Source organism: Anabrus simplex, chromosome 1 (assembly GCF_040414725.1).
Source record: "Anabrus simplex isolate iqAnaSimp1 chromosome 1, ASM4041472v1, whole genome shotgun sequence".
Taxonomy (NCBI): domain Eukaryota; kingdom Metazoa; phylum Arthropoda; class Insecta; order Orthoptera; family Tettigoniidae; genus Anabrus; species Anabrus simplex.
Genome location: NC_090265.1, coordinates 558,956,695 through 558,981,994, shown reverse-complemented (window position 1 = coordinate 558,981,994; position 25,300 = coordinate 558,956,695). Strand labels below are relative to the sequence as shown.

General features: G+C 38.1%; 1 protein-coding gene across 3 annotated transcripts; it reads right to left on the bottom strand.

Moving 5' to 3' along the window:
- Positions 1 to 7,181: 7,181 nt before the first annotated feature.
- On the bottom strand, positions 7,182 to 24,285 carry LOC136869605 (RNA-binding protein 34). Of its 3 annotated transcripts, none has more exons than XM_067144862.2 (6): positions 24,213 to 24,285; positions 20,003 to 20,269; positions 18,151 to 18,686; positions 11,626 to 11,744; positions 8,660 to 9,049; positions 7,182 to 7,427 (listed from the first exon to the last, which is right to left on the bottom strand). In XM_067144862.2, exons 2-6 carry the CDS (start codon positions 20,263 to 20,265, stop codon positions 7,320 to 7,322), a joined length of 1,416 nt encoding a protein of 471 aa, XP_067000963.2. In that variant the 5' UTR covers positions 20,266 to 20,269; positions 24,213 to 24,285; the 3' UTR covers positions 7,182 to 7,319. The 3 variants fall into 3 exon arrangements, with proteins under 3 accessions (XP_067000963.2, XP_067000964.2, XP_067000962.2); XM_067144863.2 differs by having other exon boundaries at positions 24,146 to 24,213; XM_067144861.2 differs by lacking the exon at positions 24,213 to 24,285 and adding an exon at positions 23,848 to 23,979.
- Between the last annotated feature and the right edge of the window lie 1,015 nt (positions 24,286 to 25,300).

Genomic DNA, 25,300 nt, shown 5'->3' with positions numbered 1-25,300 from the left:
GGATTTTTTTTCTTTTCCTTCTGCGTATCGTTGCATTTTCCCCTACCCTGTGCATCCTGGAGATCACTACTGCTTTTAGCCTTGTCGGAATGCTGCATCACTATCATCTTCGGTTTTAACACAGAAACTAACAATGTTCCTTGTCTCTTAATGCAAGATTAAAAAGTGAACGTTATGAGGTAATTATAAACAGTAACAAAACACTGTGCCCTCATCGTAAAATCTGGACACACATGTACACACTTTTAGTAAAATGCCGCTATGTGCTCAGCAGAACGCATTTGCAGTTTGCACCCCCTTGCCAGTAATGAGAATGGTGTGCAACATGTTGAGGAGAACATTGGAAGCTGAACCACTCGTTATCCTAGATCATGACGACAATGACAACGACAGAAAATGGCAGATAGCTGTATGAAAGGAACAACAGTTGTCCTAATTTTATTGCCATTTTGATCCACATAATGGCATTATTGCAGTAGAACACAGTGGAACTCCTTGCTGAGTCGCCTTAACTGATATCCGTGTATGTAGCCACCGTAGTCTGTTTAAAAGAATCTCGTCTAAGACATGCTATGAGAGGATATTATTTTTATACCAAGGATGAGTATCTGTGGATGGTGGAGTAGCTATGGGTGTTTGTACTCTAGTCCATTCCAACATTTTCAGTGGAGAAGTGCCGTATGTACTCAGCAGGATGCATTTGCAGTTTATACCCCCTTGCCATTAACGACAGTGGTGTGCAACATGTATTTTAATTACCTCCTCCTTTCCTCTTACTGGGAGGCATGAATACCTGCAACATTCTTGGCGATTTTCAGTCTTCCGGCGCTAGGTGGAGGATTGTTGAGCGATTGATCATCTAGTTTGATCTTTGTAGCACTCGTGGGTCATTCTCCCACCAAGATATCACCTTCAGTAGCCATGCGCTAGTTCCCCTATTACAGTGTCAAGTACACGATGACCTCAGTGATAGTGACCATTTCCTCATTCTTCTCATGCTCTTGAATCAAAACCTGGGCAAACTGTCAAAAGTGTTGTCTACTTCATCGGGCAAATTGGCCAGAGTTTACAAAACGAGCAGTGATGACCGATGAATTGCTGGGGTCTGTTGATGACCACGTTTTTTCCATTACAATTAGCATTCTGGCTTTTAAATTCCTTCCATCATTGCAGATCACATTGCATCCCATTTTTTTAAAATATGATGCTGCTTTTCTGCCAATAAAATGCTAGGCAGTGGCTAATCAGCTCTCTTTTGCCTCTAATGCTTCGTATTCCGATATCGTGCCTTTCACGGAGTAAGAATTATGGAGTGCACTTATTCTGTACAGGAACACAGTTAATAGGCCGGACTAAATCCATATTCAAGTGTTCAAACATTTGAGTAACTGATGCCTCAGTGAAATCCTCACCTCCTTCAGTAGAATAATGAGTGAGGGAAAATTTCCATCTCAGTGGTTCCCAGGCTAGGTAAAGAACCAAAGCTTCTGGATAGGTATAGGCCAATATTTCTAACCAGTGGCCTCTATAAGCTGTTCAGAAGAATGGTGAACCAACATTTCATGTGGGCCCTGGAGAAGAGATGTTTCTCGGCAACTCTCAGTCTTTCTGTACTAGGGGGAGGATTGTTGAGCGATTGATCAACCAGTTTGATCTTTGTCTACTCAAGACGGATGAACTTACTTCAGTAGCACTCATGGGACATGCTTAACATCCTTAAGTTACTCAATGGCACTTAATGATGGGCTGACCGTGCAGTGCTGCTATGTTTTTACACACCTAGGTTCTACGGTAAACCGGCATATGGTTCAGCTTCAAGAATGGTGCTGAATCTCTTAGATACCACTGTGGTATTCGTTCTCATTGATCTGCCACCCATCACCTGGTCAGTGCCATTCAGAGGAGGCCTTTCTTTGGAAGGAGCATTTGATTGCTGTATTCTTTGATCTGGAAAAGGCTTATTACAATACTGCAGTATAGGATTATCTCCATTCTACACCATTGGGGATTCTGAGGAAATCTTCCTGTGTTTAGCAAGTACTTCATGTCTGTTCGGTTCTTTTAAGCTTGAGTAGGTGGAGCATATTTTCAATATTAAATTTAAGAAAATCAAATACCACAGGGATGTGTAGTGAGTGTCACACTGTTTGCAGTCACCATCAATGACATGCTCTGCTGGACCTGCAGTCATTCCATCACTTCATGTAGATGATTAAGCTCTACATTTCAGAAATATGGCAGTTGCTGAGAGACAGCTACAAACAAGCTATTAAATGAGTCAACAGATGGGCCTTACAACAAGTTTTTTTATTTTCAGTGGCAAAACCTCACTTTACACTTCTGTTGATGTTGGCATTCGCATCCTGAACCAGAGTTCTGCTTGCGAAACATTGTCGTACTGGTGGTAGACACCTGCTGGTTTATGGATCTCTATTTTGATGAGAGACTAACGTGACAGCCCCATATCCTATCAATTGAAGGTGGCCTGCATGTAGAGGCTTAATATGCTTAAGTTTCTCAATGGCACTTAATGATGGGCTGACCGTGCAGTGCTGCTATGTTTTAACACAGCTATGGTTCTTTCCTGGAATGATTATGATAAAGTGGCATCTGGTTTACCTTAGACAGCATACACCGCAGAGGAGTTAGGCTAGCAACCAGAGCTTTCTACTGGTCCAGTTCCCAGCCTGTTCACTGAATCGGGAGTTGCACCTTTAAGAAAAAGACGGCAGCAGGTACTCCTCATGTATGCAGCTAAAATTCATGAAATACCACAATATCCAAGCTATCAGTACCTCTTTGATACCCAATACCACCAGAGGTACAAAAATCAGCTGTCCCACATGACCAGTTGGGATTAGAATTGATAGCTTGTCTCAGGAGTTGGATGTGGTTATCAGCTGTTGTCTTGAGCAGACGCATAGCAAGATACCTCCATGCCTAGTTTCGCGACAGGATATATGGCTAGATGTACTCCGTGGACTTACTGTGTTCATCAAAGTTATTTCCATGACTTCATTCCCCATATCTAAATGCACGACTTGTCTTCATGAAAATTCTAAGATAAGAGAGAATGTTGGATGCTCATTCATTTCCGATGCTGACATCATCTCACTTCGTAGTATCTACAGTGTAGATACTGCAGAGCTCTTCGCCATCTTAGAAGTTCTGCAGTTTGTGCTGAGGCATGAACAAGGTCACTTTCTTATATGTACTGATTTGTTAAGCTCTCTGTACAGGTTTCGTGTAACACCTGCTGGTGCAGCACATTCATGTTCTTCTAGACAGGTTATGTGATGATGGCACCAGAATCTCCTTCATGTGGCTTCCAAAACCACATGGGAATTCCAGGCAACAAACAGGCAGATAAAGCTGAGAAAGAAGCGGTACATTTACCGCCTAGACCTGCTAACAGCATTTGTTCTTAGCTACGTAGAACCATCTTGGCATCCTGAAAATCAGAGTAGCTAGCTCCTTAAAACTGATGTTATGTGAAGTAATTGTAACTTTACTGATTACTTGTTGAAAAAGTAATTTATGATCATGATTAAGTCAAATATTTCTCAGGTAACTGTAATTCAGCCCAATTACTTTTTTTTTTTTTTTTGCGATCACTGTATATTTACAATTGACATTCTTATAATGGCGAAGCTTGTGGACCATAGGTCAGCCGTGTTGGCACTGGTGAAAGCTAGTGTTTTGGCAACAGTAGCTGGTCGTAGAGAAGGCATTCCCATTTCTGCTGCTAGGCAATTGTCCTTGGTTTATTGGGAACATGTTCAAGAAAAAAAGGCATTCTGCAGAATATAAATCTCATATTTGTTGTTCCACATTGACACCAAAGACATATAGTAACCTCAAAAGGAAGTGAATTTTGTACTACCATAACATGAACATTTTATAAATGTTAATACTGTAATAGTAAGTGGTATTGAATAAGGTGGAACAAAAATCATTTCCTTCTGAGGTTATTGTATGTGAAAGAGGCATTCTACAGGCCACCCACCGATCTTTTTTCTTTCTTTTTTTTTTCTTTTTTTGTGGTTTTACGTTGCACCGACACAGATAGGTCTTATGGCGACAATGGGATAGGAAAGGACTAGGAGTTGGAAGGAAGCGGCCATGGCCTTAATTAAGGTACATCCCCAGCATTTTCCTGGTATGAAAATGGGAAACCACAGAAAACCATCTTCAGAGCTGCCAACAGTGGGATTCGAACTCACTATCTTCTGGAAGCAAGCTCACAGCGCACCCCTAACCGCACGGCCAACTAGCTCAGTCCCACTGATCTTTACTGGGGAACAAGATGATACTCTCCTAGCAGAACTAAAGGAGAACCCCTTCCTCTGAGCTGTTTCATCAAGGGCTTTGTCTTTTTTCCTGGTGTCGTACAGACTGCACATAACCGAATTAGGAATGTGGTACTCTAAAATGACATTGCCACTACGAAGGACCTTTTGACCGGGTACAAAATAATTGACTGCCTTGCGTATGCCACAAGAATGCTGAACTTTGTGTGGGAAGATGTACTGTTAAACGATGAAGTCGCATTTTCCTGTATAGATGCAAGGCAAATCCGCATATATCGGGAACCCAACACTTCGTTGATGCTAAATACCTCTCACAGAAATAGTCTCTTTAGCGTTCGTTGCTGGGGTCAATTTACCTCGCACAGTGCCAGGATGCTGTTAAGAATTCCAGGAACTCTAAATGCTGAGATTTATGATGATATTGATTGTTCTTTAAAGAGGCCTAACATCTAGATCATCGGCCCCCTCTGCTGAGATTTATGAACAGCTTTTAAGTCTCTGGTTGATTCCAGTATTGCACATAATTTATCCTAAAGGACAGTATGTTTGCTTCCAACAGGATTATCACACAGTTCATACCTCAAAGGTAGTTCAGCGATGGTTTGCTTTGCAGGCAAACTTTGAGGCAATACCTTCATCTCTGAATAATCCTGACCCTGACCTCATTGAGAATGCCTGAGATCAAAGAAAGAATTGTGGACAGTGGTACTCAAACTGGTCCTTAACCCCTCAGCGTCGCAGCCATTTAAAGAGCTTCCTATCCCGCGGCCGGATGAGATTTCAACTACACGCTACTGAAATACATTGATTCACTTAAAGCGTTACTACTAGTATAAGAGTATCCCGATATTCACGAAATTTGGAATTCCTTATGGTAGAACTATGTACATGAAGATAATTACATAATTGTTTCACATTTCCTTAGTAATTTAGTTCCGTGTGATAGAGTTCGAAGCACTCTTCGAGACAGAGACCCAAGGCACACTCCTGGCAGCAGTGCACCGATGTCTTCTTTTCACCGTGTTTTGAACACGCGATACAACGTCTCTGAGGTTTGGATTTCTCACTCTTGGGTGCTGATTTCCTGATAAAACGTATTTCCTGCAACATTGGAACTGTATTATCTGATGCGCGCCGGCCTTGAAAATTTCGTTTCCCGCCCGAGAAGCGTATTTTGTACTACGTAAACAAACCTTACATCAGCTGAAACTGATAAGATAACTGCTCAATGTTTGTCCCTGTGACTTGTCTAAATATTATAGGAGAATCTAGGAATCATAATTCACTGTTGAAAACTTCCCTTTGACCTGCATGCGTATCTATAGTCTCCTACACGAAATTTTCAAGTACTGGTTCCTCCTCATCGTCACTCTCATCATTTACCACTGCATCGGCTACAGCCACATTATCTGTTTCATTATCACTGCTACTTCCGACAAAACTTTCATCTGAATTACACAATATTTCAAGCACGTTACTCTCAGCAGGAGCTAGCCATTGAGCGCGGTGCGTCACACAAGCTGATGAAGCTGCAGCGGGACCGAAAGCGGCAGGACGAAACTGAATGAGGAGAATAACATTTATGACGAATCAAACCAACTCGATACATATTTCAGATTGAAAGGTCGATACATCGTCTTTCAAACGAGATATATACCATGCACAACTGCTTCTCGTGTCGTACCGTATGACAGAAAGCAGCACTAACTGATGTCTACACAGAGCACTCGTGGAGAGTTACGAAAAGACTACAAGCTCAGAAATAAAGAAAATATAATAAATAAACCGCACTCTTTATACAAAATTAGAGCAAAGAACATCACACGACAAGACAAACTTCTCAGATCATCATTTCTTTATTTTATTCTGTGGGAAAGAATGAAGCAAACGGACTATTAAAAAAGCAGGCATTGGTGCTCAGACATAATTGACAAATAATTATCCTTACAAAAGCAACTACACTTTAACGATTTTCAAGTCTTATTTAGAACACTGATAAACCCGAAAATGTCTTCTTGGTAACAAAACAATTTGCATATCCATAACACTAAAACTCTTCGCGCTATAGCCGTAAATGCGAAACCATGTATGGGTCTATACCACGTATAGAGGTCGGCGGCTACGGAAGAAAAGGGGGTCCATACCACGTATAGAGGTCGGCGCTGAGGGGTTAAGGAGGGATTCTACCAGAACCTCACTACTTCGAGGGTCATAGAGCATGAGGGTCGGCAGACCTAATACTGATTTGTGTTTGTTTGTTTCTAGTTGCAGATACTGATGTTAAGTCTCAAATCAAATTAATTTTATGTTTAGGCCTTGAGCATAAGGACACAACTCAGCGAATGAGTAAAAAAATACTCATATCCATATATGGAAACGTTCACATCTCTCCTAGCAATGAAGAATCAATATAACAGGGGGAAAAAAAGAAAAAAACACCAGCTCACTAAGAGAGTTTGAAACTATGTCAGCTCTCAATTGTCACACTGTCCGTCCAACTCAGTACCTCTACCTGCACAGATGACATGCAGCTCCCAGACTCAGTTTGTTTTTTTTTCCAACATATTCACATTTGTTTCTATTTGTAAAGATGGAATTTAAGTCTGAAGGCACGTTTACTTTCTTTCTTGTTTAGTTCTCGAGCCCAGAGCCAGAACTCAAAGGAATGATAGAGCAAAGTCATAATATATACTTATAATCCCGGACGCTGCTGTCAAGGTTCTCATGTAAACCTGTCGTTGCAACTTGGCCAGAACAGTTGTCAAGAGTGCGCTCATTTTCTTTTGAGCAACTGTGCATGTATATAAAATTGAAATATGTTCAACTATTTATGAGTTATGGTGGAATAAACAGATAAACACAAATTTCCTAGTTTTCTATTTCATTAAACGTATAGATTATTGTCCAACGAATAATATTATTACAAATTATTGACACAAACATTGTCTATTTTAGAAACATTTCTTTCAAGCACAGTATATTTCAGATACCAAATTACATCCATCTATGCTATTGTTTGAACTTCTTTTTGTTAGGAAGAGGCAGATTTGATTTGATCCCAAGTTTCTTCAAAACAATCTTCTTCTTCAACTCATCTTTGCTAAGTTTCTTCTTATGCTAGAACAGAAGAAAAAGAAAAATGTAATTAAATCTTCATATCTCTAAAATGTAATCTGATCTCAATGTGACATAGCCTCAAGCAAAAAGTATGTAAATAGTCTGTCAAGCAAGACCTGATGCACATCTCCAACAGAATAAGTTACCAAAGTTCTAGTCAAAAATAAATATGGTAAAAAAAACTGGAATTACAGCAACCCTGCTGCTTTAAGACTCTTTTCAAAAGCAAAACAAACCCTGCTGCTCTAGAGGCCTCGGGTTGACACTGAGTGAACATGAAGGTTCCCACTGCCAGAGGTATGCGTGGTGCAAGAACAGAGAGAACAACTAGAATGTGTGGATGCCATGCTGCTGCAATAACAAGTTTTTGCTCAGTGAGGAAAGCATTAGCAAACTCCTGCATTAGTTTTGCCATATATTTAAAACCTTCAGTGCTGCTATCGGAGAATCCAATCAGCCGTTTTGAGAGAGAGTGTGTGTGTGTGTTTGTTTGTTTTACACAATACTGTTTCATTATGTGACGCAGTATCCTATATCTGGATTAGGAATATAATTGTGTGAAATTGACTAATGTGGTGCATATTTGTCTTGTGATAGCCTGGTTATGGATATGGAAAATGTCGTGAAATTCCTTACAAATGAAGACAAAATTGAAATCTGTCTAAAAGCGTGCAGAGGTTGTGAATGTTGAACTCGCACCTTCAAGTTTCAACTCAATCACTCAAGTTGGTCAAAGTTTTATTTGATTCAAAATGGCGGCCATAGTCATTCCTGCCAGTCGCACATGATTGAGTGTAACTTCCAATTCATTGTCAAACCATACCAGAGAATAATGTTTATTAACCCACTGCTCCAAAATAAAAGGCTTCTACTAACAATTAAACTTGCACCAATGTCATTTATCTCCCCAGTCAAAATCATAGATGACACTTGGACTTCCAATTCATCTCATTATGATAGCCTCCATGCATTGTACAAACCTGCATACTTCATTCAAACCACACTCATGGCCAGAGTTCTAAAGATATTACAATTCTGCAACATTTCTTCAAAGAACCAAGTCCTAGGAGCCATAGTATCATTAAATTTGACTATATATGGCAGTAATTCTGTTTAATGCCCATTAGAACTCCCTTTCCTATCCCATCCTCTCCATAAGAGCTGCTATCTGTGTTGATGCAATGTAAAGCAAATTGAAAAAAAAAAAAAAAGACAAACAACTATAGTGTTACCTTCTTCTTTTTCATATCAAATATAGTCTGTCCTTGGAAAGAAGAATGCTGTAGCATCCTTTTATTCACTGCTTCTTTGCTGTTATTATCATCAAAGTTAATCTTATTTGCATTTTTCCCCTTCTTCATATTTTCATCATTAAATTTTGAATCAAAGTTCTGAAATCTATCACGACTAGCTGTATTGACATGTGCAGAATGTTGCTGCTGCTGCTTATTCTTCTTCCAGTCTTTTGTCTGTAGCTTTGGTTTATGTCCAGACGTTTGTTTGAAAGAGGAAGATTTCAGTCCTCCAGGTTTCGGCTTTTTGGAAGCTCTTGATATGCGAAGTTCCCTCTCTTTTAATTTTTCCCCATTCAGATTAAGTGCAAGTTCCACAGCATCTGGACTCTGAAATGAAATATTGAAAAACGAACATTAAATAGAAAATGAATTCTTCTCTTTTTCATAAATATTTCCATGTTTGGAAAAGAAGTAATAGTGCTTAGAAAGACAGTGCCCAGTTTATAACTGATGAAGCAGTTTCAGGATGTGGACTAAGAAATAGTTCTACTACATAACATACACAAAATTCACAGTGAAAAATTATAGTACCTTTACAAACACCATGTGCACATTCTAAATATGTACACCATTAGCAAAACAAGTGTAATTGCCGACTTCACCAATGAGTTTGTAAAATGTATGCATTTTAGAATTAATAACTGAGTCAAAAAAACAAACATTACTTTGAAAATGATTCTTTAATTAAGAAGTACAGTGGAACCTCAATTATCCATTCCCGGAAACTATGTTTTCCCGGATATTTGTTGAGATTACATGGTCCTGCGAGCATCTTAATTAAATCACGTTGTAAAAATCCCGCATTATCCGTTCCTCGAAGAAACTATTTCTTGGAACAACCGTCCAGAAATGTCAGTCCCATCAACGTTAAATCCTCGATAAAGCATTTTTCATGAAACTGTATCTAAGGAAAGGACGGCTACGGCCTACCTATGGATCTTAGCATTAACGTCCTGTCATTGCCATAATTAGAGGATGTACTGCAAGCACCGGAAAAGCGATCGGCGGTGAACTTGCATAAGGAACCATCTTAGTATCGCATTCAGGTGGTATTGTTTAGAAAATCCTCTGAATTCATGAAACAGAGAGTGGCCACAACTGGAAGGAGACAGAGCGCATTTTGACAACTCTACTTGAAGACAGAAAGAGTTCATCAAATGTTCGTACTTGTAAAATATCTACCGTACATTATGTCCAGGGTTCTGTAGATGTTTACTTTTTTCGATTGTATCGCTCGCCAAACAGGTTTTCTGCACTTCTCTCAGGGCATTTTATAGTCACTTGGCTTGCAGGCAGAAATCAAAACTGCCCCTTCTTAACACAAATTCTAGTATTTTAATATTATCATATACGATTATGTTATTGAGACAAGAACAGATGTTGCACCTTTCATACATAAAGGTCTTGGGAATGCCTATTACTGTTTTGGTCCTAATATAAGACAGGGAATTTTACGTTTTCGTATTAAAATGTCATACAAACCGCAGTCGTTTTATTTGCTCAACGTTGCATTTGCGCGCTTTCCAACTGAGTTCAAGGTCACAAATAACTGTAATTTCTGAAGTTTTGATGATATTTTTTCTCTTTCCAATTTGATTGTGATTAGTGACGGGCACAATTGAACATAATGCATGCGAGAACTTTTGAGAATCAATACTTACATTCGAAACCATATTCTCGAGTTCAACATAACTTTTAAAAGTTGATGTAGGCATAATTTCCGCTGTACAAGTTTTCCAGAAACTGACTACGAACAGCATACCGTTTGGCCAAACTGCAATGGAAGATTAAAAAAAGAGATTTTGCCACCATGTTCAGCAGTTTTGTATCTAATGTACTAATTTTATTAGATTAGAGAATTGAAAACTACTTGTGGTCGATTGTTATTAGGCATGGTGTAATTAGAATTTTTGAAGAGTTGGGCTGATCAAAGTTGCTGAACTGCAAGAAGTTTTCACAGGAAAATGACAAAGTTTCCTCAGTAAAACTGAACGTAAAGTACAGAGATTTTTAACTCGCGTACCGATAATTAATGTTTGAAACTGGCCCCGTGGTCTAACCAGCCTGCCTCTCACCCAGAGGGCCCAGATTCGATTCTGGCCAGGTCAGGTTTTTTTTTTAAACCTGTATATGAGGGCTAATTCCAGGTTCACTCAGCCTACGTAATTATCTTTAATTGAGGAGTTATCTAATGGCGAGATGGTGACCCTGGTCTAGAGAGCCAGGAATAATGGCTGAGAGGATTAGTCGCACTGACCCTGCGTCACCTCGCAATCTGCAGGCCTTCGAGCTGAACAGCTATTACATGCTAGGCGAAGGCCCATTGAGGCTGTAATTTGGTTTGGTTTAGGAGTTTTGTATAAGGTAATGAAAATCCACAGCCTGTTTCCAGTCATGTGCAGGAATGGAATGAATGAAGCCCCCATCTAACGGCAAGGACAGGAATTGTGCCAGCTGCCGAAGCCTGTCGCACTCCTCTGGGGCAATGATTAATGAATGACAGATGAAATTAAATGATATTGGAGAGTGTTGCTGGAATGAATTATGACAGGGAAAACCAAAGTAGCGGAGAAAAACCTGTCCCACCTCTGCTTTGTCCAGCACAAATCTCACATGAAGTGACCGGGATTTGAACAACGGAACCCAGCGGTGAGAGGCCGGCGCGCTGCCGCCTGAGCCATGGAGGCGAGGTTTGTAAGACAATATTTAAGCATATTTCATTTTTGTGACGTTTCGCCAAATTGTTTATGGCTTCCATTCGTTCCCGGATTTTCAGTTTTCCCGTGATCCCTCCAGAAACGGAGAATCAAAGTTCCACCGTAATAAATCAAACTTCTGATGATGTAGGCAATGGTAGAGAATAATACAGCAGGGGAATATAGGTTACTGATGAACAAGCATACCTCAAAGTTTACATATGCAAATCCTTTCCCAATTCCTGTATTTCTGTCCCTTATTATCCTTATGTCTACAATATTCCCACAGCCTTCAAACAGTTTCCAGAGATCATCCTCTTCAGCAGCTGAAACAAAAGAAAAGAAGTAGTAGTAGTAAATCCAGGAGGTTTAATTCTAATTCCATCATCTCTTCTCCTTTTCTAAACACAATTTATAATAAAAGGAGAAATGAAAACATTATTCACTTTTTTTAACTACAGACAAAGAAACCATTATTTTCCTTGCATTCACTGGTACAAATTCTGTGATATCCTCAAAATGATGCTTTTCTACTTCCTATGTCTCCACACTTAATAGGGCAAGAAGGATCTGTCTTGACCTCACATATGCTCTTGAGGAGAAAGAACTTTCCTAGCTGGCATTGAAAACTGAAACTGAAATGGTTGCCAGTATTTGTGTTACAATGAACAAATAGGAAAATGGCCTTATCTACATACTATGAAATCAACAAGCCTTTCAGGCCTTGATATTTTTTCAGTGCACATCAAAAGCAATATTTTGCATTCCAGAATTTATGTATAAAGTTGCTGCTTAACGCTTGCTGTCATAACTTTCACCAACTTTTGAACTTGTTTTGTAAATCACTACAATCAAGTCTCCATCAATCAGTCACTACTGATCTGCATTTAGGGCAGTTGCCCAGGTGGCAGATTCATTATCTGTTTTTTTCCTAGCCTCCTCTTAAATGATTTCAGATAAATTGGAAATGTATTGAACATCTGCCTTGATAAGTTATTCCAATCCCTAACTCCCCTTCCTATAAACGAATATTTGCCTCAATTTGTCCTCTTGAATTCCAACTTTATCTTCATATTGTGATCTTTCTTACTTTTAAAGACAAACTTATTCATCTACTAATGTCATTACACGCCATTTCTCCACTGACAGCTCAGAACATACCACTTATAATACCAATATAGTTGGTCTATTATTGGAACTAACTATATTGGTATTATAAATTTACTCACATGGAACAAATATTTCAGGTGCCCTATGGGAATCAACATCTTTATTACATACCACTCAGTTGAGAAGCTCGCCTCCTTTCTCCGAAGTCTTCCCAGCCCAAACTTTGCAACATTTTTGTAACGCTACTCTTTTGTTGGAAATCACCCAGTACAAATCGAGCTTGGATTTTTTCCAGTTCTTGAATCAAGTAATCCTGGTGAGGGTCCTATACACTGGAAACATACTCTATTTGGGGTCTTACCAGAGACTTATATGCCCTCTCCTTTACATCCTTACTACAACCCCCTAAACATCCTCATAACCATGTGCAGAATCTATACCCTTTATTTACAATCCCATTTATGTGATTACCCCAATGAAGATTTTTCCTTATATTAACACATGAAAACTGAGAGGACTTTTCCTATTTGTGAAACTCACAACCTGACTTTTAACCCTGTTTATCATCATCTGTCCATCTCACAACATTATCGAGGTCATATTGCAGTTGCTCACAATCTTGTAACTTATTTAATATTCTATACAGAATAACATCATCTGCAAAAAGCCTTCTCTCTTATTCCACTCCTTTACTCATGTTATTTACTGTATATACATAAGAAAATATAAAGGGCCAATAATACTGCCTTGAGGAATTCCCCTCTTAATTATTACAGGGTCAGATAAACCTTCACCTACTGTAATTCTCTGAAATCTATTTTCGAGAAATATAGTTACCTATTCAGTCACTCTTTTGTCTAGTTCAATTGCACTTATTTTTGCCAGTAGTCACCTATGATCCACCTTATAAAATGTCTTAGACAGGTCAATCACGATACACTCCATTTGACCTCCAGAATCCAAGATATCTGCTATATCTTGCTGGAATCCTACAAGTTGAGCTTCAGTGGAATAACATTTCCTAAACCTGAACTACCTTCTATTGAACCAGTTATTAATTTTGCAGACAATGTCTAATATAATCAGAGAGAATGCTTTCCCAAAGCAGTGAATGTAAAACTTTAATTGGACCAATTAGTCATAATGGAAGAACTTTCATCTTTATTTCATTATTCTCACTTATTTTATTTCATCATTTTTTAGGACTATTTCCTTATATTTTCAATGCATGTCAAACTGACTGGCCTGTAATTTTCAGCTTTATGTCTATCACCTTTTCCTTTATACTCACTCTCCATTCATTTGGTATAGCTCCTTCATGCAAACAATAATCAAGTAAGTACTTCAGATATGGTACTATATCCCAACCCATTGTCTTTAGTATGTCCCCAGAAATCTTAACAATTCTAGCTGCTTTTCTAGTTTTCAACTTTTGTATCTTGTTGGAAATGTCATTGTGTTATCATAGGTAAATTTTAATATTTTTTTTTTTTTTTAGTATTAGTCACCACCTCTATTTGGCATTATCCTTGTAACCAACAATCTTTACATACTGCTGACTGAATACTTCTGCCTTTTGGAGGTCCTCACATACACATTCCCCTTGTTCATTAATGATTCCTGGAATGTCCTTCTTGGAACCTGTTTCTGCCTTAAAGTAGGCCTACCTATACATATCCTTCCATTTTTCACTAAAATTTGTATGACTGTCAATTATGCTTGCCATTGTGTTATCCTTAGCGGACTTTTTTACTAGATTCAATTTCCAGTAAGTTCCTTCAATTTCTTGTTACTTCCACAGCCATTTCCAATTCTATTTCTTTCCAGTCTGCACCTCCTTCTTAGTCTCTTTATTTCTGTTAGGATATAGCGAGTCTTTACCATTCCTTACCACCTTTAAAGGTACAAACCCTCTTTTCACATTCCCAAACAATTGCTTTAAACCCATCCCAGAGTCAGTTTACATTTTTATTTACTGCTTTCCACCAATCAGTTACTTTTTAAAAACTCCCTCATGCCTGCTTTATCAGCCATATGGTACTGCCTAATACTACTACTTTTAAGACCTTCCTTTCTATCACATTTATATTTAAGTACGACAAAAACAGCTTAGTGGTCACTAATACCATCTATTACTTTGGTTTCTCTATAGAGCTCATCTGGTTTTACCAGCACCACATCCAGAATACTTGCAACATCTTAACACAGCAGACTAGAATTTGAACTCTGACTTGGCATCTTGCAACAGTGTGTATCTTTGGTCTATTTCTATGTTAAAACCCCTTCATGACTTTCTCCATTTCTCATTTAGCAATCAATCAAGTGTCTGAAGCTCTCACCATGCCTCTCAATCCTTCATCAATATTTTTGCACAAAAATTCTGAAAACTTTCAATACCAAAGCAGCAATAATGGGAGATCAAAAGAGGCTCTATGATCCAAAAATGAATTCGGTCAACTTTTTAGTACTGAACATCACGTTTGTGTGTACTTCGAATAACCTAATGAGCTGAGAATTTAAGTACAATGCAATTGTGGAATCTAAATTTTAATGTTACTTGTTTTGATTACAACTCTGCATTTCCTAATTTGCTTCAACAAACACTATTTGTAGCACTGGAGCTTAGGCTTTGTGCACTACTTGTCTCTTGCTAGATATGCCTCTATATAAAACCTGTCTCCTCACCAGTCAGGATCAATGGCATCACCACTAAGCTTTGTAGATCTTTGTACATATGAGATGAGAAGATTTTGTCCAAACACTAACATACTGCCATTTACAGCTGAACCAATTGCTTTTCACATCAGCTTCTGATGGCCAGAAAAATGGAAAATATGTAATATTTATAATTACATAAGCTCCAGAGTAATGTTTCATTAAATACACTCTGAATTCACAAAGAATGTTTTACACACTTAGACCAATACACTAATCCTAACTATAATCTTAATGAAATAACTAAAAAAACAATGTTTTATGCAAAGCCATAATTCCCCTAATTAAAATCTTATATTCTGATAAAATTGTTGATCAACACCAAAAACACGTGCGGTGATCCCTTCAGACCACATCCCCTCCCTACCCCATTACCCTCTCTTCACACACTCCAAGCAGTAGTTCGCTACAAGCGAGAGACAGTACACAGTGCACCACCAACAAAACCACAGGAAGCAAGTCCACGAGGACTCGGAGTCTCAAAACTGGTATTCTTTTCATTCACGTTCACATTTGACAAGGTTTCTCCAACACTACTTCTTCTTTTTCAGACATCATACATCTACTATACTTCATGCAATAGGCAAAACTTCATCTATATAAGCCATAGAAAACTGATCATCAAAATCTGAGATGTTCCCTCCTAGTCAAAACTACTTAAAAAGCAACAACAACTATCAGTGATCCATCACACATCCTTCACAACTAGTCTTAAGGGCACGTGTCTCTGAAGACCATAGTAAAATAGTGGAAAATCACTATATTTGCCATCAGAATTTGGCCAGATACACTTGTTCTAGGTGGACAAAAATTATGTGCAGTGAATGAACATTGTAGATTGTTTCTATATTATTAGTTATTGGTTCATTTTAATTGTTAATTTTTTATGAGAGTTTATTTCTTGCATTGTTTTTTAAGTCTGCAAAATCACTCCAAGCTTTCGGATGGGTAAACTCAGAAACAACTTGTGTGATATGAATGATATTTTTACATGTGCTACCCACAACATGTAGCTACAAAGTAGACTATAATCATGATATTTGGTAAAATAGTTATTTTGTGGGAAAATTTCTAAAATTGTTATTAATATTTTCATAAATTGTGTTGAATACTTTATGGCCCATGCTTCATAAATAAAGAGCTATGTTCATGATTGTAGTCTACTTTTCAGATAATTGCACACTGAAACTGTGTGCCAAATTTCAGTGGTCTATCATTAACGGTCACTGAGATAGTAAAATAAATATTCTAAAAAATACAATTTTTCAGGAGAGTCAATTAAAGTAAAAATTTAAGTTTGTGACCAACCCGTCTAGTTTCAATGCATTCCAGCTCCATATTCCTCATGATTGAGGACACACTCATCATCCTGCTGATTTTTCATATTCCTTCTCTTTGTTCTGGCTTCTTTCGAGCTTTCAAACACAGCCCTCTCAGCATCAATTACCCTATGGCGATCAATTGCAGCTAATGCTGAGGCCATATTTTCCCCTGAAGACATTCCTAATGACTCCAGTACCTTACATCTGGATGCAGCACCTGCATTGAAGCAGATTACTGCATCCAATACACCCATTTTCAGAGTAGGAAGACCTACAAATCTGCATTTTGGCACACGTTCCCAAATGCAATGATGGAAACCCTCATTACGGCTCTGTGTTCGTCCATATAAACATTTTTCTAAGAGATTTTTGGCACTAAGATCTATATAAATAGGTTTTATGGCTTCAATAACAGCATAAGGTAATGAATGTTTATGAGAATAATCTTTACCCTCAGCCTTTGCTCTCTGGTACCCACACCAGGAGTCTGTACCTGGAGGATATAACACGTGTTGTGGGTGGTCATCAGCTGATGCTTTGTGAAGTAAACTAGCCCACACAGATTTTCTCATAGTTTCCAAATTACTCTGGTTTCTCCTTATAGGTAAGCCATAGTACAGTTGTAATAAGCCCTGGAGGTGGTTTTCTGTGGTTTACCATTTTCACACCAGGCAAATGCTGGATCTTTACAAATAGAGAATGTCTTGCATGCTACTGGCTTCTGTTTACAACCTAACACGTTGCAGCTGGCAGGTCTAAGAGCAATCAGTTCTTACGCACAGCAGCCAATCGATAAAATACTACTTACCACTTTCCGATATCTTTACTGGTGGAAAAGTTATGACACTCAAATATTTGACATTTAAAGGGGCTTGGCTAGTTAGTGCAGACATTTTTAAAAACAACATTTAGGACAAAATATGCTTGCTAACATATGTAAACTATATATATTCTGAAATAGAGAAACCCAAAGAATAGTAATACACGAAAATCAAAAATTCAAATTTTTGAAAATAATTCACGTACACGTGCCCTTAAGACAACGTGATTGTACTTCACAAGTGTTTGATTGTGCAAACAGTTTTAATGACCCGTTTTACCATGGCATTGATTCACAACAGTAGAATTAGTTTGTGAAATTTTAAGACGAGAAGAGGTGACATTTTAATAATAGTGAATGCCATTTTAGTTATCAGTAGTATAATGTATCAGCTGAAGATGATCTATATAGATCAAAACTAGTCTTGTAATGTATTTTTAAAAACATAAATACATACAGTATATTTATCATTATATTTAGCATACTGATTATGTGGAAACATCCAACCTTTATAATTGAGATAAATGGTATTTGAATGTTCTTCAGGCTGGTATACACATGCATTCAAACAAAATAAAGAGATAAAACATCACACTAAATATCATTTTTGATCAAACCTCAGACACTATTACCAAAACATCTGTACTCTTCCAAAAGGCTTAGTATTCTACTTTCTGAAAATACAATAATATGCTTAGCAAAATAAAAGCAGGTTTCTAAACAAGAGCTGACACTAGTTATTTTACATTAATAAGTTGTTCTTACCAAATGGCACATTTCCCACAAATACAGCTCTTCTCTGGTCATGTGTTTTTTCCTGAATGGCCTTATCAACTAATACATGATGGTCATCAATAACCATACCATTTGCAGCTAAAGCTGCAGTAGCAGACTCTGAAGATTCAAAGCAAATGAATGCACTTATATTGCTTCTGTCTGGGTGAAACTTCTCCTTAATAACTGCAACTTTTTTGGGAATCCTAGGATCAGAAAGTGCAACACACCTGAGCCGTACTGACTGTATTGTGCCATATTTGTCGAATAATTTTCTAATTTTTGATTTTTTCAATTTATTTGGCAAATTCTTTACAAATATTGTTCGAGATTCCTTTTCTTCATCAACAGGATGCTGAGTTTTATTCTTCTTCTCCTTTTTCCTGAGTCGCTTCTTAGCATTTTTCATATTTTCTGAAACAATGCCTCCTTGAATACTTTGTTTCTCTTTCCTCCTGGCTCCTTGAACATTTTCGCTCAAGTTATCTCCAGAGTCCACAATATCATCGATTGGTTTATTAGAACCACTGCAAAGAAAAAAAAAAAATTCTGTATCATTAAAACAGGATTTTGAAAGTAAAAACTGCTGAAAAATATATTGAAGTACATAACACTTTCAACAACATATTTCAATTCAGCTAACTGAATAATAAAAAAACACTGTAATGGCAAATCATACAAATCAAGGTTATCTATTTGATAAAAAGACTCAGTCATAGGAAGGTTAGTTTGTTTGTTTAGTACTGAGCCCGAAGACTGGCTAGATCCTCAAAAGCTCCATCATCAGCTGTCATAGGTGGCCTAGGCATCGAGAGAGAGAGAGATATCTGAAGCTATTTCTTTTCAGTTTCAACTCAGTTAATAGTTAACAGTTAATAGGCTATAACTGTTAGGTTCTTCAGTCTGATGAAACTCATTTTTTAATAAATAAATGTATAAACTACTTGAAAAATAAACAACTTAATTAAAATAACATGTTTTGTTCTTGAAAGAACATCATCTTATTCCATCAAATCACACTCAAAATACGGTATTTAGAAATGTATAAACATTTATGTTTAAATTCTTAAAAACTTGAAATTTGGAACTTATCATAATGAATTCCTCACTTCTCTCTACTCTAGCATTGAATGCAAGCTGGCGTCTCTTTTAGGTATAATTCTGCTACCATACGTTTTCTTTTTCAGGTAGTTTATACATTTATTTAAAAATTAGTTTTGGCAGACTGAAGAACCTAACAGTCATAAATTAGCAGCAAAATGACGAGTGAACACAGTTTCCCATCGCTTTCCTCACCAAACCAGAAGTTGCTATTACATATCAGTGTGCAAAGTCTACTGAAATGCACTCACTAACTGACCCTATCAACAACTCTTCCACACTATTCATCACAGGGACTGGCTGCATAAGGAATGGCATTACTACCATCACTCATATCTCAGTCAATTTCACACTGCCAACGATGAGACTAAAGACAAGTCAATGAAAGGAACAATTTTGTTCTAGTCCATACGAAAAGACCTATGAGGAAGGGGATCTATGGAACACCATCTTCAGGGCTGCTGACTGTGGGGCTTGTTCTTTTCTAGGAAAGAGAGATGGTGTTAGCTGCAAACACAGAATCATAAAGTAGTCTATTCACACAGGTTTGCAGACTCAACAATTAAAGGTTAAAAAAAAAAAAAGGCTATATAATAATTGTATGAATTTATTGCCAGTAACTTAACAGTGCTTAGGCAATTACATGTCATAATTAACATAACTGACTGAACTGTGTAAGTTCCCACACTCTGTATATTAAAAAAAAAAAAAAAAAGATTCATGACAAAACTACAAAACTTACTTCACAATCTTTTCTTTCCTTCTCCTCTTTTTTCTGTGCTCAGAACTGAAAGAATCGGAACTCCTTTCCCGCTTCTGTTTAGGGACTGCATTTTTCTCATTTTGAGCAAAGGCCTCACTTTTTTTATTTTTCCTCTTCTTGTGTTTTGTACTTACATCTTCAACACTTTGAAATACTATCTTGACTCCAGAATCATCATTTTTAGATTTCTTGGTAGATGATCCCGATATCAAATCAGCCAAACTTCCCACTTTATACTCCATGATCCTAATGAAGAACAAAAACATGTCTATAATTATAAATATTTTATATTGAGGTAAAGGTAATTTTTTCCAGAATGGTCAGCTAGCAATGAAACTCAACGTTTTTGGTGTGTAAACAACAAGGTTACACGAAACTTTGTCATTTAACATCTACCCCAACTACTAACGGTTTCAACAAATTACAAGAAACATTTCAGTAACTCAGTATATAACAAGCAAAAGCCTGATGAAATGAAGAAGGCTGTTACTGCTAAGAATTATCCCTCCCAATTGGTTCACCACTAGATTTCTGAATCATGAACTCTGTCCTCAGACAGACCGTACCCAGAGTGCCCTTCGCAACCATATAAATCATTCTGGTTTCCTCAAAATCAATGACATTTTAAAACAAGCTCTCAGTCTTCTCTCATCCTCACCCAACACTTGTAATCTTCTTACAGAAAGCCCCACAGCCACATTCAGGTACACATCAGACCTCAAAAACAATTAAAGTTGTTTAACACATATCCCCACCTTCCCATCCTTTTAACAGTTAAAGTCCTTAAACATCTGTTGCAGAATTGCTCAGCTAAGCACCAGTTGAGGACAGCCCAGTGCGGCTGGGCTCGTTTGAAATGCGGGCAGCTTACATACCAAATGTACATCCTAGTCAAGACAGAGAGTAAACACACTCAGCACAGAACGGCAGTAGTGGCGTTTGATTGTGAGTGCGAAGATCTCCTCGCAACATTCAGCAAAATGTTGGAGTACAGTATTCTTTAAAACATTGTAATCATACGAAATAATAATAATAATGAATATTGAATTTTCACAACGGCATTGTAATCGAAACAGACTTTCAACGTATTAGGTCGTGTTACGTACATGTAGTACGTGTTAAAGAGATGTTAAGTACAGAACAAAAATGGCCAGCCGGACACCACTGGGATCCGAACCCACAACCTCCCAATTTCGCGTCGGTTGCTCTACCAATTGAGCTATGGTGGCCATTTTTGTTCTGTACTTAACATCTCTTTAACACGTACTACACATTACAAGTTGTCCATTTCATGACCGTATCGATGTTTAATCAAGAAGTAAGAATAAATAACCACCTAATCGATACTTTATTAATGCCTGTTTTGATAATAATAATAATAATAATATTGGCTTTACATCCTACTAACTACTTTTACGGTTTTTGGAGACACTGTGTGCCAGAATTTAGTCCCGCAGGAGTTCTTTTTTACATGCCAGAAAATCTAGACACGAGGCTGACGAGTTAGAGCACCTTCAAATACCACCAGACTGAGCCAGGATCGAACCTGCCAAGTTGGGATCAGAAGGCCAGCGTCTCAACCTTCTGAGCTACTCAGCCTGGCAGTCGCAAGAAAACCCAACCTTTTAAAAATATTCTAGTGTGTGTACGTGTGTATACTTAAAACAATTTTAAGACTTTATTTTCCATCGTGGTGTACTGCTATGTGACTTTCCCAGTTCTTTGAGTTTCTGGAAATAGTATTTAAAACTTATCAGACGTCCATTGATAATAGTGAATGTATTTTATCACTAGTAAAGACACAGATATTTACTATCCAAGTTCAACAATATGTAAATGCAATAACAAAACTGATATAGAGTATGTCTTCAAATAAATACTCTAAAATACTATTTCCAGTAAACATGATTAGAATGTTGATGAGCTTATCAGCTCATTTAAACTCAAGCAACAACAAGCCACAGCTTACCCGCTTTACTCTGTATAGAATGTTTCTAAAGCATACCCCCTCTTAAAATATTTTTATAATTCATTGAATAGAGTACAAAAATATTTTGAGGTACCGGTATTGTATCCGGTCAATAAATGTAAACAGAACAGAAATAACAAATTTCTTACAATGTAAGTTATATTGACAATGACCTGGACTTATGTTTTCTGGAAATAAAAAGTAACACTATTCCCTTAATACTCAAATGAACGTTCACTGATTGCTCGCCCACCTACTTAAATGCTGTGAACCTGCGGTACGAAAAGCCCAGCATGAACACTCTGATCTATCCCCTTAGTCTATAAAGCTGGACATCAACTGGTGCTCAAGTGTAGGGAGGCACCCGGCCTTACTTTTCAGCAGCTTCCGTACTGTCGCACCCGTAAATGAGATTGAGGCTTTGGTGGAAGTTACATTTTACTCTGGCTTGAGCTAAGAATCAGATGCTAAAATACTGCATCCATCACAAAACAGCAACAGTCCAGTATATATATATTTAAAAACGTGTGTCACATTCTACTGAATTCCTGCAAAAGATTTGGTCTGTGTTGGTCGCTAGTTAACGTACAAAGTTATTCTACTGGCCCTCCAATATGGATGTAAGTTAAGTCAAACAGTGATCGTACGTGCATATTGCAGTTCTTTATGACAGAAATTCACATCATTGTCATATGGAGTTCAGAAAAGTGATGGGTGATGGGAGCTTTGTCTTATCGAACTGTTGAGGCCCTCAGACATATAGCACATAGCAATATGAAGATAAAGTTGGAATTCAAGAGGACAAATTGGGGCAAATTTCATTTATAAGAAGGGAAGTCAGGGATTGAAACAACTTACCAAGGGAAATGTTCAATAAATTTCCAATTTCTTTGAAATGATTTAAGAAAAGGCTAGGAAAACAACAGAGAGGGAATCTGCCGCTTGGGCAACTGCCCTAAATCCAAACCAAACCCAATGGCGCAACAGCTCCGAAGGGCCATGGCCTACCAAGCGACCGCTGCTCACCCGAAAGCCTGCAGATTACGAAGTGTCGTGTGGTCAGCACGACGGATCCTCTCGGCCGTTATTCTTGGCTTTCTAGACCAGGGCCGTCATCTCACCGTCAGATAGCTCCTCAGTTGTAATCACGTAGGCTGAGTGGACCTCGAACCAGTCCTCAGATGCAGGTAAAAATCCCTGACCTGCCCGGGAATCGAACCCGGCAACTGACTGTTGCAGAGTTGAAATTCCATATCTGCTCACACAGAGGTGTCAGTGATCGTAATTACTTTGTTTAAACCATTTACAGATTCTGTGACAGCACACACAGTTTGAGAATATTAGGAAACAAACAAAAAGGGTACCGTATTGATAAAAGGATCAATAGTACACAATTATGGTGCAAACATTTCACTAACGTAAATGCCTTTAATCTTGTAGGGAACCCTAAAAAGTAGAGTGTAGGAATAATCTGAATACTGTAAAGGAATTCTGGTAGCAACGCCAACGCTGGCCAATGCCGAAAGTAACTTCATGTAGAAGTTGCAGCAATAGGATACGGTATGGTATATATGAACCAGGCCTTTATTCCCAAAGGGTCCAAAATAATCATTCAAGTTAAGAAGTATATAGCCCGGTAAGATGAATAACAGAAATCTTTGCTATTTTGCAGTAGTCTGAGAGAGTGTATACTGTAATAGGCCCGCTAAATAGCTCTAAGTTTATATTATAGTACCTTGGCCTTCGAACAAGATAAGATGCTTCAAGAATATTCAATTAATAACTGAAGATATTATCTGAAGTATGGCAACAGTCATGGAAATAGGCAAATATAAGAAAGTTCATCAAACCTAACCTCACATATTTCTTATGCAGTTCTAGCACGTGGTCACTGAACATGGAATTCCATAAATTCGATCCTAATTAGCTGAATATTAAAAACTTTGAATGTGGCAATATCCGACAATATCTTTGCAGAGTCGGTCCACCAATAACATAGGGTAGGAATAAACAATAAGGGTGTGCATATAACATGACTGAAATGTGAACACCATTTGGTAAAAATATAGTTACCGCACGATTTATGCAATAACTCGCGTTAATATATGAAGTCACACACTTCCACAATAAGCCATTTATCCTAAATGTATAACCTGAAAGAAAAAATGGCCTTTCAGCACGATCATTTTGAATACTTTATATACAGCTTGTCATATTAACCTCAAAAGTAGGAGAATATTCAACCAAACAAACACACAGCCACACTGCACGTGGTACAGGTTGTCAAACTGTGTCAAACCACTGGGTAATGGCAAATACCGGTAATGGGTATTATGTTACGAGGCATTACTACCAATATATTCGTAAACATGTATAAAATGATGTTCACATCCATCAAAAAGTACCTAAATACTAAAGAATACTGTTGAAAAACTATTTTTTTAAATGTAAAATACATCCGAACGTCGCTACAATTGGTAATGACATTGGTAGATTGGTATTCTACATTGGAAGCAATACCATATAAGTGTTGCCACTTCTAGGGTAATTACCCTAATGTAGGGTCATTTTATACTACTTAGGGTAATTCTTTTTTGATTTTTTTTTTTTATGTTTTTGCTAGTTGCTTTACGTCGCACCGACACAGATGGGTCTTATGGCGACGATGGGACAGGAAAGGCTAGGAATGGGAAGGAAGCGGCCGTGGCTTTAATTAAGGTACAGCCCCAGCATTTGCCTGGTGTGAAAATGGAGAACCACAGAAAACCATCTTCAGGGCTGCCGACAGTCGGGTTCGAACCCTCTATCTCCCGGATGCGAGCTCACAGCTGCGCACACCTAACTGCACGGCCAACTCACCCGGTAGGGTAATTCTATGGTAAGGTTATTATTATTATTATTATTATTATTATTATTATTATTATTATTATTATTATTATTATTATTATTATTATTATTATTTGTTCGTATCGGCCTACTAAGCACCACGTTATTTCAGCTGTCTTCTCCGGGCTTTGATCTTTGCCCCGTGCCCCTTCATTCGTTGCCGGTGTTGCTCTTTTCTTTCCTCCGTCCACGTCGTTTTCGTCTTCAACTTTGTCCTTTCTTGAAAAACTCTGGTGGTAGTTTCTTCCTGACTGGCTTGCGTTCTTGTATATGTTCGCGTCTCGCTGCCCCGCGAACCTGCTACGAAGGCGTAGCAAGGGGAGAGGTGATACTCCCACGTGGCGCGTCCCAGGTGGCGGATAGGGGGGTCCTAACCGGCAGGCATCAATGTGGCGTCAGATCATTGTATGTCTCTTATCAAA

Excerpts from the sequence above, each read along its gene's own strand:
- LOC136869605 (XM_067144861.2), bottom strand. The coding sequence starts at position 23,891 with ATGTTCAGTGACCACGTGCTAGAACTGCATAAGAAATATGTGAG. Across the intron at positions 11,745-18,150 it reads TGTGGGAAATGTGCCATTTG|CTGCTGAAGAGGATGATCTC; the intron begins GTAAGAACAACT and ends CTTTTGTTTCAG. Across the intron at positions 7,428-8,659 it reads TTGATATGAAAAAGAAGAAG|CATAAGAAGAAACTTAGCAA; the intron begins GTAACACTATAG and ends CTTCTGTTCTAG.